Genomic DNA, 17,537 nt, shown 5'->3' with positions numbered 1-17,537 from the left:
AACGTAACTTCTTCTAGCTGAACTCTCTACAGGATGACTTGTTTCTAGCTGATCTCTCTACAGGGTGACTTGTTTGTAGCTGAACTTTCTACAGGGTGATTTGTTTGTAGCTGAACTCTCTACAAGGTAACTTCTTCTAGCTGATCTTTCTACAGGGTGATTTGTTTGTAGTTGAATTCTCTACAGGTGATTTGTTTGAATTTATTTATTTATTTATTTTCCAAAAATGTGCAGCCTCAGTTTGAGGATTAACGCACATATGAAACATGCATACAAAATGTTTTACAATATGTGACCCGGTCTGCGAAAAGGGCTTTTATAGCCTTTCCAATTATCCATGTTTGGCTAATCATAACTCCTAATCTACTAAAGCTATCACCATGTAATTACACCCACAGCTACTGCCAGGTTAGGGTTGTTGAGTGACCAAATTGTAGGCTTGTACCATATTCACCAGTAAAGTTATGGGTTACCATATATATGCAATTGGAAAGGCTATAAGAGCCCTTTTCGCAGACCGGGTCACATATGATTGATTATGGGATTACTGATTGGTAGGGGAAAGTAATAATAATTTCAGTTGGTACTTAAAAAATTGTAATGATTGTTGTTGGATTAGGTCAGGTGGGAGTGAATTCCACAGTCTAATTGATCTAGGGAAGAATGAATTACTGTACTGATTGGTCCTTGCATAGATATGATGAAATCTATATCTATGCAAGGACCAATCAGTACAGTATGAAATCTATAGATATGATGAAATCAACATAGATATGATGAAATCTATATCTATGTTTGCAGCTGAACTCTTTTACATGGTGGTTTCTTTGTAGCTGAACTCTCTACAAAGTGACTTCTTCTAGCTGATCTATCTACAGGATGACTTGTTTCTAACTGAACTCTCTACAGTGTGATCTGTTCATAGCGGAACTTTTTACTGGGTGATTTGTTTGTAGCTAAACTCTTTGCATGATTGTTTCTTTGTAACTGAACTCCCTACAAGGTAACTTCTTCTAGCTGATCTCTCTACAGGGCAATTTGTTTGTAGCTGAATTCTCTACAGGGTGATTTATTTGAGCTGAACTCTCTACATGATGGCTTATTTGTAGCTGAACTCTCTATTAGGTACCTTCTTCTAGCTGATCTGACTACAGGGTGACTTGTTTGTAGCTGAATTCCCTACAGAATAACTTACAATGTAATATAACTGAGTAAATTATAAATGCAGCTGAATGCTTTATTAGGGTGACTGTTCTATTAGAGTGACTGTTCTATTAGAGTATCTCGATCTCGCATTTGCTGCACCTAGTTGCCTTTCGAATCATAACTCAGTGATTTGTAATCCGATTCTTCTGTACTACTGCAAGGACTTTCTATGATGATTATTCCAGCTACATACTGATTTTCAGCTCGTTGCTCTAAGCGGTTTGCCTGGTAGATACGAAAACTAATAGTTTTTTTATTCATAAAAATCGATCGCGTAATTTTGACACAGGTTGGGTTTCGTGTCATATCTCCATGGTCTTTATCCCGATTCCTTTCAAACCACAACAAGGCACTCCTACGATGGTTGCTCCATCTACATATCAATTTTCAACTGATTCCTCCAAGGCGTTTACCCTGTAGTCGTGACAGACCTTCGACCTTATTTTACGCAAATAATCGGTAATAACTCCGTGAATGTTCATCGGATTCCTACCAAAGTTGGTACGGAGATCCGCCTTAATGAGCCCTTTAAGTGTGCCAAATTTCAGCCCAATCAGAGCACGCATTCGTGTTTTATGGCGAATTTTGCGAAGTGTGCGAAATGAAGAAGATGAAGAAGAAGAAAAAAACGAAGAAATTAAAACGAAATTTTGTTCGCTCGTATCTCGGAAATGGCTGGAGCGAATTTCTTCAAAGTTGGTATGTAGACTACCCTAACTGTGCGGCACGTCTCCAGCAAATTTGGTTCCAATCGAATAAGGGATCACCAAGATACAAAAGTGTGACAATTATGTTTTCTTTCTTCCTGTCAATATACTCACTGTGTGGCGCGCCGGCTTCTTGGGCCGCACGACACACTATCGTGTGTCTTGATTTTGAGTCGGCCTGCAAAGATCTGTACTTTCCCAAAAGGGGTGTGGTCATGGTGGTTTCGATTGATTATCAAGACACACGGTAGTGTGTCGTGCGGCCCAAGAAACCGGCGCATCACACCATGAGTATATTGACAGGAAGAAAGAAAACATAATTGTCACACTTTTGTATCTTGGTGATCTCTTATCCGATTGGAACCAAAACCGCTACAGAGTTGCCCGCCAGCTAGAGGAGTCTACATACCAAATTTGAAGAAAATCACTCCAGCCATTTCCAAGATATGAGCTGCCAACGTTTCAATTTTTTTCTTCCTTTTTTAGTTTTTTTTTCTTCGTGTTTATGCACACTTGCAAAAAATTGCTATAAAACGAAAATGTGTACTCCAATTGCCTTGACATTTGGCACACAGAAAGGGAGTCCAAAGGAAAATCCTAGCACCAAATTTGGTGCAAATCCAAAGAATGGTTTGGGAGTTATGACCGGTTATTCTCGTACAACAAGATTGATTTGTTGTCACGCCTACAGGGTAAACCGCTTCATGGACTGAGTTGAAATTGCTATGTAGATGGAGTAACCATTGTAGGAGTGCCTTTTGGTGGTTTGAAAGGAATCGAGATAAAGACCATGGAGATATGACACAAAATCCAACCTATGTCACAATTATGCAATCGATTTTTATGAATACACGCACGCACGCACGCACGCACGCACGCACGCATACATATAAACATTACTATGTGAGTTACACACTAAGGATCATATAAGCTTTTATGATGTGAAGTAGACTTGGGTGAAGATTGTCTACTATGTGGCACAGTCGGCTTCAGTGCACAGATGCACACAAACACAATTATGTTTTCGTCCAATTCAATAATAATAATAATAATAATAATAACGGAACACAGTGTGAAATATGCAAATACTAGTTACTACACGTATACAAAGTTGCATACAATATGAAATTCGTCAGTGGACTACTAATATTTTGGTTATATGGATTCACCCATACACATTTTTATAACACTGCCCATGCAATGTAAGAATGCAATTGAAAATATTACAAACAAAATTTAATAATAGTTTATTGAAAAAGCATAATATTATGGTACATACTGTATGCAGTAAAAATAATCACCAAAGAAAACTGGTCATATGAAACTGATGCATGAATCTATATTGCCACTTGTGTCATTGTGTGGTTGGACAACTAAAATGGTGCCCAGTGGAAAACAACTCTACTTACTGGAAAAACTAAAAACTTGTTGCTCAGAATTATTTTTAAACCAGACGCGCCCACAGCCAGCCAGAGACCAGCTGTGGGCGCATACTTGATTTACTGAAATTGTTTTCGTAAAAGTGTGTGTGTGTGTGTGTGTGTGTGTGTGTGTGTGTGTGTGTGTGTGTGTGTGTGTGTGTGTGTGTGTGTGTGTGTGTGTGTGTGTGTGTGTGTGTGTGTGTGTGTGTGTGTGTGTGTGTGTGTGTGTGTGTGTGTGTGTGTGTGTGTGTGTGTGTGTGTGTGTGTGTGTGTGTGTGTGTGTGTGTGTGTGTGTGTGTGTGTGTGTGTGTGTGTGTGTGTGTGTGTGTGTGTGTGTGTGTGTGTGTGTGTGTGTGTGTGTGTGTGTGTGTGTGTGTGTGTGTGTGTGTGTGTGTGTGTGTGTGTGTGTGTGTGTGTGTGTGTGTGTGTGTGTGTGTGTGTGTGTGTGTGTGTGTGTGTGTGTGTGTGTGTGTGTGTGTGTGTGTGTGTGTGTGTGTGTGTGTGTGTGTGTGTGTGTGTGTGTGTGTGTGTGTGTGTGTGTGTGTGTGTGTGTGTGTGTGTGTGTGTGTGTGTGTGTGTGTGTGTGTGTGTGTGTGTGTGTGTGTGTGTGTGTGTGTGTACCTATCTATGTTAGTCCGTACTCACCCACGTGAGCAATGGTAAAAGCAGCTTTTATGTGTAAGATGTACAATTGAAATGAAGTCTGTATTAACTTACACACTGGTAAACTTTGCTCTGAGGTGGTTTCTTTTTGGCGGTCTGGAATACGGGTGTGGCGACTCTCCTCAGAGTTCATAAATTACGTATCTTCCCTTTGGGTTTTACAGGTGTTTAACAATTGAGAAACAACAGTGCAGGCCTTGTAGACTACCAGGAATGGCTTATTCCTTCGATTGGAAAGGGAGCGTATCCCCTATGTACATGAATGAAAATGAAGAGCAGCTTTGAGGCTGTTTGGGAAAAAACACTATAGTCAAACAAAAAAACAGTTTAGAAGATACTTCTATGCATAATATATCATTAAAAGCGGTTTGTTTAAAAAGCACTTCCTTACCAATGCATAGCAACATAATTTAAGAATTACAAAAATTTCATGAATTACGATATCCAAGAATTACAATAAATAAATTATGCATTCAGGCTATTGCACAACACAATAAAATAGTAATACATAGTTGGTTAAGTCCAGATGAGTTAGCTAGCTGCATGGTGCCTGGTTTTAAGAAGTAGACAACATCAACTTGTTTCTTTTTCATTGTATTACATAAAATGTATAGGGCTAGTTAGAAAACATTGTACAGTGCGCAATGGGCTTCAGGGAGATTTATACATATGTACACACCATAAGATTCGAGTAAGTCTTGTTATGTACATACGTACGTGCATTACACATGTACAAACAACACTGTCGTCTAGTATTGTAGTAAATTGCACAGATTTCACTCACATAGTTTCAAGAAAGAAAAAAATATGTACAGTATAATCAAGAGTTAATACACTATTATTACCTCCTGGTATAATGCAATATTCTTGTTTTATCATGTGGATACCTGCTTCATTTAAATAAATTAGTGTAACAACTATAAAATTACACCCCATCATTACATACACCACAAGTATGTATACATACATATTTCCCATGTAAATGTGTACATGCATATGTGTGGACTGCACCATACTGTACCAAAATACTAACAAACTTATATACACTGAAGGTGGTGTTCCCATCAAGTTTTAGTGCATCTCTCAGTTTAGCTGCTGCTCCAGCTAACAACTGGTAGAAGACGTGATAGTTCCTCTCCTCAGCTTGTTGACTACATATACGTGACTTCTCCAGCAAGTAATGTGACACAAAGCCACCAATAACTGCCAACTATATGATAGCAATTGTGCATTAACAGCAATTCAACAGATTAAAAAGATGTTTGGTATGCATGCATTTAGTACAGCTATGATGAAATCTCTAGCTATAACATCCAATGTATAATTGTGGCCCAGTCTGGGAAAACCAGTCTTATCATAGAAGTATCAAGAAACGCTGGTTTTAAGCATTTAGTGTGTTGTAGTTCGCCAATGGTTGAAGCTATGTCCTCCACATTTTGACATGTTTTATACCAATTCCTTACCTCCTAGAGCATCCACTGTGGAAGTAGCCAACAACTAAGTTTCCCACCATTATAAACCAAGGTTGACTGTATCAGACGGGCTCCAAGGGAGGCAGGGGCCTGGAAGGAGGGCAAGATGTTCAAAAAATTAAAAAGGAAGGTGTAGGGATGAATTAGGCTAAGTTATGGGCCATTCGGGTCTCAAAACTAGCTAAAATGAATGAACATTCACAGCAGAGGTACTTAATCAACACCATGGAGCTGTATAGCCACATACAGCCATCCCCAGGCTGATCAGAGCTCCATTAAGGCCCCACACCACACATACAGATCACCACTGGGCTTGGGAAAAGCAGCCAGCAAGACCACTCAAGTCTAGCTGATTTTGATTGTGAAAGCTTATTCATGTAGCTTTGTGTACTGGGTGAAAAATTAAATCTGCTGACATGGGCGATGAGATCGGTTTTCCCAGACTGGGTCACAATTGAGGTACTATGTATAACAAAATTAACAAATTCATTTAATGCACAGTACATAGTGCATTTTAACTAGGCACACTCAAACCTTTGTTATCCAAAACAATCTGATCTACAAATAACTGTTCAATTAGACTATTTTTATTTCCAGTGAGTGTTCTATTAAGAGTAATTATTAATACACTAAACAAATCTATAATTCTCTCAAAATCTATACTTTGTGGAAACAGTGGTATTCAAATAACTTGGTCATTGCATTGTATAAACTTTGACCATACACATGTGCATATACTAACATTTTAAATACAGTAGACCATAGTTTATCAAAAATCAGTTGACTGTTTTATTAGAGTATTTTAAGAACTGTATGTTCTATTAGAGTAATTTAAACAGAGCTCTGTATATTAATGCATGGGTTTCAGTAATCCACAATCCACTTATCAAACACCTTCACCATTGCCTGGGGTTGGACAACTTGTACACATACATCTGTAGTACTTGTGATCACTCAATACACACTGCTTTGTATGCCGTGTGCCATCATGCGTCAGTGAATTAGAAATTACATTCCTGTCCCATATTTTTAAACATGAAGTATCAGACATAGCTTCAATGGATAAATACAAACCATAGCCTAAAAGCCACCATTATCAATACTTGATCCATAACCTGCTAAAGAATTAAACTTAAGGCTTTTCACACTACAGTCAAATGTGCATCGAAACCAGATCAGACCATTTCACATCAGAACTGGATTGATCGCAATGCGCATTCAATCCAGCTTCATGTCAATTCACTTCAAGAGGTAAGGTTGACTGGACTTAATGCTCATTAGCTCAATAAGCAAGGAGGCTCTGAACAGTGTTGATATATCTCACGCAAAGCATGGCAATAAGACAAAAGCGATGGCATACCCAGTGTTATACTCGGCTTGTGGAAGCGAGTGAGAAAACCATGAGTGAGTGTAGAAGGAATAGCATACTATTCTGAAATCATCGTGCCCGGTACAGGTTTCCTCATAACGAGAATAACCTATTTTGTGGATTTGGGATTTCTAAATATTTAATGGATTTCTCAGATAGTGTACGAGAGTCCGAGCGAGCGTCCCAAGACGTTGGCTACCCCTCGAACGCATCAATATCACCCTGATGCCAAAGAGCCAAACGACGATTGAGATGACAAATATGATCTTTATTCTTAGATTTAGTATGTGGACGCTGAACAAAAACACAGGCATAATCATGGCAGCCTTTAAAGCAATACTCTCCCAGTCCCATAAGCACGAAACAGACAAGCTTGCTCTGCAACGAAAGCTCTACCACATTCAGCAGAAGGAAGTTTAAACAGAATCTTTTTCCAATGGATAACCTCGGAATACAGGCTCCCATAAACTTGTGCAACTTGCCTGAGTCATATAGTCAGTGTAGTTTACAGAGATTTACAGAGAGCTAAGGAAGCACTCCTTAAACAGTGTAGTTAAATGCAGTAAAAAAGTGAGGTCAGTGGAATGATAAGGTTTTAACCCAGAGTGAAGCAATAGATACTGGAGCTCAGGTTCGTTAGTTGTTTAGTAAGGAATACTGGTAAAAGATAAACAGCTTTTATTCAGCACCATCAAAATGGTGTAGTTAGTTAGTTAGTTATTATCAATTTTGTCAAAAGACCGGGTTGTACAAAAGGACAAGCCTGTAGGCGTACTTCCCACAAAAAGCACATACACACCAGAAATTACAAAAACAATGACATAAGCAAATACACCTGTAAAACAAAACTACTACAAGAACAAAAATAAATACTAACAAAACAAGAACATTAAGTATACAGAAGATTCAAAAAGAAAACAACGGAGGGCTAAACGGAACAAGGGTGGCTGTTTAATTCGCAGGATGGTATGGGGTATGGTATTCCACAGAAATGGGCTGTTTACAAAGAAAGAGTAACGAAACGAATTGATAGACGATGTCACAGGCCGGAGAGATAGAGGGTGACACCTTGTGGGAGCTTGGGACAACTGAAAATGTTCACTAAATGGTAAGGAATTCCTGTGGTAGAGACTATCATGAATGCAACAAATAGTAAAGTAGTTGTGACGCTGTTGAATGGTAGGCCACTTTAATGCTTGGATGCATTCGTCAGAAGACTTACTCCAACAGTGAGATGAAGGAATCCACCTACTATTGGAAGCCCAACGGGCAGCTCTACGCTGAACAGATTCCAGAGCATTGATGTTTTTAGCAGTATGAGGATGCCAAACTGGACTGGCATATTCCATAACGGGGCGGACAATGCATTTGTAAGCAGTAGATTTAATGGATGAAGGAGCATTGAACAGGCAGTGGCGAAGAAAATTGAGTGCTTTAGTAGCTTTAGCTGAAACATATTTACAGTGTTCATTCCAGTTCAGCTTTGTGTACCGCATTTGCCAAAGGATAAATTTCAGGGTTGTCACACACAGCACGCGTACGGTTGTAACACCTTAGTTTAATAGGCCCTTGTTTCTCACGTTGCCTTTAGCACTTCATAGGCGTTAATTCACTAACCTGTTTGGTGGTTGCATGTGACCAAGGACTCATTTATGTACTTTTTTGTGTCTCAGTTTTCAATTATGATGGTTCATCTCTCAAAAGTCATAATAATGTGTGGAAGGTCTAAGTGCTGATGTGACTGACTCGATGTGCAATTGTTTAGTGTTTATTGTGAGGGATGTTACATACAGAATTAATAAAAATGGTATAAATCCACTTGTGTTTTGTCACTTTGCTACACTTGTAATTGTATAGTAATAATTCATTAACATGTTGGTACGACCTAGTCTGACACAGTGCAGTTCACTGAAACAACACTGTACGTGTCTAAACACTGAGCCGGTTAAGTTAGTGAGCAGCCAGTAAACAAACTATGAGTGGTAGTGGCTTGGTGGTTTTTATGTGACTAAGTGCACATGTGTATGATAACATGCTTGATACACAGAGGAGTTTGGGCATGCTGTAAGACACAGGGGAGGTTGGACACGCTCTAAGTGCCATCTAACTATATTACCCTTAATTGCTTTGTTTTATTTGGTATTTCATGTGACCCGCAATAGTCGCAATACAAAACTGATAGTATTTTTAAAAATTGTCAATTTAAAAATGAAGTAGGGATCTATGCAATAAAAGTAGTGAAACAAGAGTTGAATGATGGTATTACAGCATAGCTTGGTGGGAAAGTCCCTACTTTGGCACATTAGCTATAACAATTATTTTGTTCACTGCCAAAGTAGGGACTTTCCCACTGAGCTATGCTGTAATACCATCATTCATCTCTTGTTTCACTACTTTTATTGCATAAATCCCTACTTCATTTTTAAATTGACATTTTTTTAAAGAACTGGTTTGTGTAGTTTTATGTTGTAGCACAGCTAGCTACAGTGTAACTTGTGACTGCTCTATTAGAATATCTTACATGACTGTCGTATTAGAGTATATCTTGAGTCAGCCAAGGGGTGTGCAGCTAGCTAGACCAATAAGGGGTGAGGTCATCTTGTTTACTGTTAGCTAAGTAAATAGCTAGATTGTTAAGAGGCGTGATCTCCGTACTCTATCGCTATTAGTCCACCTAGATCTTTATTTGATGGGTGTGGTTGCGAAGCTACCGCGAACGGGGTCCCAATCGCGAAGTTGCAGATATCTAGCTGTATACCTCTTATAGTAGTGCCAGGACTGAAGCACTTCTGAAATCCTGCTCTGAGGTGGTGTCTAAATAATTATGCTGCTGAAAGCGAGGCTGAAAGAAAGTATTGATACAGAAAATTAACGCCTCAATATGGTTACGATTCTTGAAGAAGAAGACAACCAACCTGATTGAAGATAAAAGGAAATACAAGGTGCAGAGGGAACACACTCGTCGGAATCATAAAAGGCACATGCCATTGGTGAGTTTGTTATTGAGGCGTAAAATGATGGCTGTGCGTTGCCTTGTTTGGCTTCTAGGCTTGTGACCGTGGTCAGTGAGTGAGGCAGATGAAATTTCAGGTTTTGGCGGTCTTTTTACATTCTATATCCGGCCACTGGTGAGTGTTTTCTTGCTTTTTAATGCTGTATTTCATGTTAGATGGACTAATATTATTGCACAAAGGTGATTTTTGTCGCATAAGATGCCTCTAAGATGATTCTTAAAGGCGGAATTTGTTTAGGCGCCACGTGTCACGTTTAGAGCGATCCCTACTTAAACAGTACTACCATACTGTTTGATAAACTATGGGGTTTGTTGGATATTCAGATTGTGCTTCGCAGAGTTATGGGTAAATTATTAAGTTGTGGCTTAGTGCATGCAACTTCACCAGATATTATCACTTTCGTATTCTATAAATAAAACAATGGTGCTTCTCCACCTACATTATACTAAGATCAACGTACGTACCACCCTCCTCAATATAATGAACTTTGTGTAATTTGTTTTAGTGGCACTTGAAAGTGTGTCCAATCTCATCTGCTTAATACATGTACTACATTTTGAGTCATGTGAATACCAAAGGCATTACTATTCATGTTCCCCCTCCCAGAGACTAGTTTTTGATATTATCTACTTGTAAATATGTAGCATATATAGATTCACCCTATACACACTACAGTATGTACAGATTGTCCATTGTGTAATATAGGCTGATATTGACACTCGCTTCTGGGCAGGTACTGGCCCTGCTACTCAGTGGTAGTGGGGTATTCAGTCAGTTACTGGAGGAGAAATACTCGATTGATACACCCACTACTCAAGTGTTTTTCATGTACTTCCTAATAGCATTGACATTTACTCCTTACCTAGCTGTAGTACGTGCTGACTTTGAGAAGGTCCTAAAATCTCATTGGTGGAAGTACTTGCTGTTGGCCTTGTTGGACGTTGAAGGGAATTACTGTTTTGTGTTAGCTTACCAGTACACCAGCTTAACTAGCATACAAGTAAGTATGTGTGTGTGTGTGGTGTGGTGTGCGTGAGTGTGTGTAGTGTAGTGTGTGAGTGTGCGTGAGTGTGCGTGAGTGTGTGTAGTGTGCGTGAGTGTGTGTAGTGTGCGTGAGTGTGTGTAGTGTGCGTGAGTGTGTGTAGTGTGCGTGAGTATGTGTAGTGTACGTGAGTGTGTGTAGTGAGTGTGTGTGTGTGTGTGTGTGTGTGTGTGTGTGTGTGTGTGTGTGTGTGTGTGTGTGTGTGTGTGTGTGTGTGTGTGTGTAGTGTGTACACACATATCTGCAGCATTTACACACATATATACAGTTCATAATAATCAATTTATTTGCAAAAAAAAGTTGAAGTGTGATGTGTGTTGCCTGTGAAGTCATCTTTGTGTCTAAATTCCTTACTATTCATAAGTAACACATCTAGGGATTATTATGGAAAAATATTGTGGCAAATGGTATGATGTGACCTGGCGGCTAGACAGGATTCTTGCTGTGTTTCTTGCTAATGTACTTTTGAAACATTAGAAGCAGCCTATCACATGGCTTACGCACTATTTCATTGTGTGCATCTTACCAGAAAACTATTCTATTCATACAGTATGTAAAAACGTCTATCTAGAAAGATTTCCAAATTCCAACTCATTCACATACACTGTACAGTATACAATAGTCACATAAACAAAACATAATGTTAGTTGCTGCTTTACGTCTTGCACACAGATACTGGGCAGTGGTGGCACAATCATTTGGGTGATGCTGCTCTCTGTCGTGTTCTTGAAGGTCAAGTATCAACTACTACACATTGCTGGGGCTGGTGTGTGCCTGCTGGGTATAGCTGCTCTTGCATATGCTGATATTACCAGTGGAAAATCTAACAAAGGTACAGTATGTGAGATATAGGGCTGTGAATCGGTTATGCAATAATCGGTTAATCAATCAGTTATTGTTGAAGTGATTGATAATCAGGCTATGTATGCAACAACCAATTATACAATTGGATCACATGACCACAGAATTGTTTACAGTTTTGGTCATAAAGAGTGTACTAAAGTGAGCAAGGAAGCTGTTTATCAATTGTTTGTTAGGGATTACACATCACAAAGCCACTCTTTCACCTTACTTCTAATATCAAACAGCACGTTTGATTAAGAAAACACTGTTAATATACAAATGACATTGAAAATGTAAAAATAATCATTAAGCCAATTAATCGGTTAATCAATCGGTGATAGGGAGCCAATAATCAGTTATGTACATTTGGTCCAGGTCACAGCTCTAGTGTAATAATACTTCTATGTATGGTACGTATTTCAGTGATGAAAGAATTGCACATTGAATTAATAGCTTTTTTTTTTTTTTTTGTTATACTAAACATAAAAATGCATGCTATCATTTTGCTTGTGAGTAATTTTGTCGTGAATACTATGTTTGGAATGTGGCCTGCAACTATTCCATTTTTGACGATCACGATAAACTTCAAAGCTGAATTTACTGACTGACAGTATCACTAACAATTTGGTGCACAACATAATATTATTTTAGACTCTATTTAGGCTGTTTTGGGTGGGTAATAAATCTCATATACTCCACCTTGTTTTCTAATATACTCCACGCCTTTAAGCACAATATGACATATGCTCAAAATCGGGTTTGTCCAATCGCTATGCGTTATTCACGTGCAGTGATTTAACGGGCGCGATTATTTAGTCACGTGAGGACACATAGTTGCCATGGTGCTAGTATTATCGTAAGAAAACCAGCCGCTTTTTCCGAGCCTACTGTAGAAACAGCCATGGATGAGGTAAGTAATCTGAGTGTAATGTGAAATAGAGTCTAAAGCAGTTATACGGGCACAATGTGGAGTCTATGAAATTTATAAACCCTCAGGCCCTTAGTAGCGCCCTCGCTTCGCTTGTGCGCTATAGCCCGGACCTTCGGGTTTATAAATTTCTTAGACTCCACATTGTGCCCGTATAACTATTATATATATACCTTAATTATCCAAACACCAAACATAACTGTTCAATTCAGGAAATACATGTCTGCATGTCCTACGTGAGCAAACAGCTGGAAACTACACAAAATTGGTTGGTTTTACATACTGCATCAAAGTATAGCATTATATATATAGATAATAACTGTACAATTGAACGTGTGCCCCTACTATTAATTACTGAAAAGTAAAGTGGCCATTCTGCTTTGTTTTCAGATATGTTCCACCCATTTTACAGCATTTAAACAAAGAGCAGTATTGACAAGTGCCTCTGTTATCAATCCAGTGGCTATGCAAATTACAAGTGAATGTACACCCATATTATAAATTGTTGAAAAACGAAGAAGCCCTTTGCTTTGTTTCAGGTTTGTTACTTCTGTAAGAACAGTGCCAAGAAGTGCCTCTTAAATCAATCTGGTCACTATGGAAATTAGGAATGATACTTGCACTGAATCTGTGATGCATTGCCATGAATGAACACCTACACTATAGCAAAGAAGGAAACAGGTCACAAAGGAGAATAAAGGTAAGTTAATGATGCATGCATTATGTCAACGAACAGTCACAACTCGAGCCAAAGCAATGAAGAAATCAAGCCCTCAGTCTTAACTATAGTCAAGTTATGCTCAGCTGGAGGCATCTACTAGTCCGAGAGAGATCCAGTTATCCCTATGGGTGTGCCCATGTTAGCAGTAGCTCATCTTGCTACCGATACCACATCGCTAACTACAAGCAGGCAGGAGTCACTCAGCAGAAAATTCAGTTAAATAAATAATTTTTATAATTCTTGTTAGAAGAATTTGGGCTCTGACAGCATTTTTGGGTTTACAATATTCCCCTTTACAGTACGTATGTATGTTGTAATGTGGAGTTGATTTAGTTGCAGCTTCACTGAACTGTACGGCATATTATTCCTTACAATTTCTATATATGGCCTAAACAAAAATGTGTGATCACACGGTGATGGTGCATTGGTTTAGTACAAAACACTGGCATGAATGCAAAGTCATCAAATGGTAGTCTAAATAATTCTGTTACTTGGGCGACAAGGTGTTTGTTATGGAATTAAGCTTGCAGATCTCATTTATGAAGTCTGTATAATTGTTTTATATTTTGAGTATTGCCTCTATTACAGGATCTAATCCAGTGCTCGGTGACATCCTGTGTATGGTGGGTGCACTGTGTTATGCTGTCACCAACGTGTCTGCTGAGTTTGTTGCCAAGAATTTCTCCTTTACCCATTTCCTTGGTTTTCTGGGCTTCGCCAGCAGCTTCATATCTGCAATCCAACTGTAAGTATGTCCATATCATTGTATTGAATATTACAAGCAATCCTAGTGTTTTTAATAATTAAAACCCACTAGTCTTATTTAAAAACTATTGTAGCATAAGACCCCTTTGTCAATTGCAATTCCAGAACTTAAAAGCACTTGTTAATAAACAAGTGAAAGAAAAGCGAAGTAGATTTTTGTACAGCTGGAGTACAGGGATGTACCCAGGGGGTTTTCCAGGGGTTTCAGAAAATCTTTTTTAAATTTGATGCACTACTTTCAACGTTAAGAAATTGAGACTTTAGGTTCCAAAGCCAGGGATCCACCGTGGAATAGGACCCTTATCTTAATTATTTAAGCAATGGTTTCTCACTTTGGGAACTGTAATTGGGCGAAAAGATCGAGATACTCCAATAAAGCAGAAACTACTCTTAGACTAATAGAACAGTCACTTAGTTGCAGTGGAAATCCCTTTTCAATTTTCCTTGGGCTTTTGTCACATTATTTTGTGTTTCCAGCTGTACATACCTGGTGATTGACGTTGGTGTTCAGTCTGAATGTTTTGGTTCAAATGTTCAATTACAAAACAAATAAAGTTAATGAACTTCGTTGAATTTCAGTAGATTCATTCATGCCCTAACTATGATGTTATCATTGCGATGCTGTTCTGTAGGGTTATCCTAGACAGACATCATCTAGTGGAACAGCAGTGGAATATTCCAGTTGGTAAGTGTGGGGTAGTATAGAGATAATTGTGTACAGGTAACTATTCTATTGGAGTATGTTGTGTGCCCTTTCGAATGTGGCTGACCATTGCAAAACTATGTCATTAATTAATAACGAACTAGGCTGGGCTTCACGCTAAAACTAGTTCAGCGTTGTACATGTACATTGCTCTCATCTTAGCACACTAACTGTGACAATTGCAAACTCTAATGAACTACAGTGGGACCTCAGTTATCCAACTCAAACATTCAAACTCTGATTATTCTATTATTATTGGTTGTTCTATTAGAGTAGTCAAAAATTTCATTGCTTGTAAAAGTGTTAAATACATTATTTTAAGGTGATTTTACATGCTGCAAACTTTTCAGAATACCAAAGGGTTGGATAACTACTGAGGTTCTGCTGTAGTGTATGATAATTTGAATATGCAGTGGAATTTAAGTTGTACGAGTGTGGACACTAAATGACTATTCTATTAGAGTATTTGGGCATTCTATTATAACAGTTGTAAAATGGTGAATAAAAATTAACTACTAGATACCAATTTGTAAGTAATGCTTTATTGTTTTATGATAACCATGACACAAATGACAAATGAACTTTTAGCTATTTGAACAAGACTGTGGTCCTATTGGTAAAGGGTCTCAAAGTTCCACGTAGCCTTACATTCTACAGTATATGGTACTACGCTGGATATTTACGTGTGTACTTTCTTTTTCTAGTGCTGTTCTATGTTGGGTTTGCACTTTGTTTATACTGTTTCTATGTCATGTCTCCCATTACAATGAAGTACTCCAGTGCTACACTAGTCAACCTGTCCATATTGACTGGAAATGTATACAACCTCTGTTGGGGATTATTCCTGTTCAATTATAAAGTGAGTGATGCAGCTATTTACAGGGTTGCACCAATATACAGTATATAATTCAAATGACTGACCTATGTACTTCAGCTGGAGAGTGTCAAACCTTATGGACAAGGGATATCATTATGTAAAGATGTGAATTCAAACATGGCTGTTATGTACTATAAAAAAGAACCTTTAAAACTGCTTATTGTTTTGTAGAGACGCATGCTCAATAGCATCATAATACTAGCACCATGAAGCGGAGATATAGAAATGAAGTAAAACGACATGACAAAAGAGTGGCAGCACATGTAGAACTGGATAACTATTGTTTAGTCAATAACAATGCAACATTACCCAGTCTACTATTGTAAGTTTATTCTCGACTCCATGACCTTCCTAAAATACAGCTTTATTGTCTTCACATAACACAATGAAGTAGCAACCCATTCTGTGCATCCCTGTTGTGTAAGAACAATTATTTCATCATTAACGTAATATGTCATGTCAAATTTTGTAATGTTAGAAGTGTATGGAGTATGCTATATTTACCTTATCATAACATATTTGATGCACTCCTGGTCAGGGCCGCCCACAGAAATTAAGGGGCCCAGGGCAGCAAAGAGTTAAAGTGGGGCCCCTGGTGCAAGGAGAGTTCCACTCTGAATCACAACTTCAGCCTAGCCGTAAGCTGGAAAACAGGTCATTACGTGTTGACAATGACAATAGCTGCCCCTCACCAACTATATCTTCTTATTTAGAACTACATACATAGCTTGCTACACTGTTCCTCAAAGAATACTGTGACTGCTCTATTAGAGCATCTAGATTTTGACTGCTCTAATAGAGTATATTGATCTTTTTAGCAGGTATTCAAGGGGCACTTAATGGGGCCCCCTGTGGCCCATTTCAGGCTGGGGCCCTGCTCCTGGTATCTGCATACGTATTTTCCGAATGTGGTACCAGTGATATTTATTGTAACATGCCGCCTGTAGAGTTTAAAGCAAATGTTTGAGTATGTAAGGAATTCTAAAAATGTAGACAAAAGTGAATAAACTGCTCTAGTCATTTAAATTAATGTATGTACAATAAATGATGTTTAAAATGCCATTGCTACTGTGCACTGTATGTCTAATACATTTGTGTACGTATGTAATATTTTTACATGTTTGCTGTTTATATTCTTTAGTTTACTATCATCTATTTCTTGTCATTCTTCATGATCTTAATTGGAGTGATAATGTTCACCATATTAACTCCTAAACAAGCGTCACCATCAGAGTCCATCATGGCAAAGAAATATTGGAGTAACTACATCTCCTCGCTGTTCTGTGAGTGGAAGTGTCTGGATGCTCCAGTCAGCCGTGAACAAGAAGGTTACCACACTGTCCAAACTGATTTAATGTCAGATGATTATAGTGAAGCTGAAGATGTATTGAACAGTAGTCTTGAAGAAAATAGTAAAAATGAAACGAATTCTGTAACAGAAATAAGAGCTATGGTGACATGAATATTTTTGTACAATTGTAGTTTCACTTTCTGTGGTTTTTACTTACATACGTAAACAGTGGAACCAGCCCGAGGTGGTTAATTGTAACTAGTACCTTTGGGATGATTTTGTTCATGCAAACTACCATGTAAGGAAGTTAGCTACATTGCTAAGGGTATGGTTACTAGAGGTGCACTGATATAAATATTGTTATCGGTATCGGTAATATCTGTATCAGTAAAAAGTTGACTTTAAGTAGATATGTTGTACTTAAGTACCATAATTGCTGAGTTTTCCTGTCTGTAGCACAGTGGGTAAAGCATTAGGTTAAAGATGTGAGCTGTTTTACAGTGACCAAGGTTCGA

The 17,537-nt window shown here is 38.4% G+C and overlaps 2 protein-coding genes across 2 annotated transcripts in view; one reads left to right on the top strand and one right to left on the bottom strand.

Moving 5' to 3' along the window:
* LOC136259338 (uncharacterized) overlaps window positions 1–6,520 on the bottom strand; it is a 43,003-nt gene extending 36,483 nt beyond the window's left edge. The window contains exons 1-2 of the mRNA XM_066052833.1: window positions 6,482–6,520; window positions 5,014–5,207 (exon numbers count right to left, since the gene is read on the bottom strand). Coding sequence (XP_065908905.1) covers window positions 5,014–5,207; window positions 6,482–6,520 — 233 coding nt within the window. The remainder of the gene's footprint in view (window positions 1–5,013; window positions 5,208–6,481) is intronic.
* Window positions 6,521–9,443: 2,923 nt separating this feature from the next.
* Window positions 9,444–17,252, top strand: LOC136258747 (solute carrier family 35 member F2-like). Its single transcript, XM_066052103.1, has 8 exons — window positions 9,444–9,828; window positions 9,887–9,966; window positions 10,558–10,852; window positions 11,567–11,726; window positions 13,975–14,131; window positions 14,784–14,836; window positions 15,559–15,713; window positions 16,873–17,252. Exons 2-8 carry the CDS (start codon window positions 9,917–9,919, stop codon window positions 17,191–17,193), a joined length of 1,191 nt encoding a protein of 396 aa, XP_065908175.1. The 5' UTR covers window positions 9,444–9,828; window positions 9,887–9,916; the 3' UTR covers window positions 17,194–17,252.
* Window positions 17,253–17,537: the final 285 nt, after the last annotated feature.

The sequence above is a fragment of the Dysidea avara genome, chromosome 6 (genome assembly GCF_963678975.1).
Source record: "Dysidea avara chromosome 6, odDysAvar1.4, whole genome shotgun sequence".
Lineage (NCBI taxonomy): Eukaryota > Metazoa > Porifera > Demospongiae > Dictyoceratida > Dysideidae > Dysidea > Dysidea avara.
Note: the sequence above shows the minus strand (reverse complement) of the source record. Positions and strands in the feature narration are given on the sequence as shown.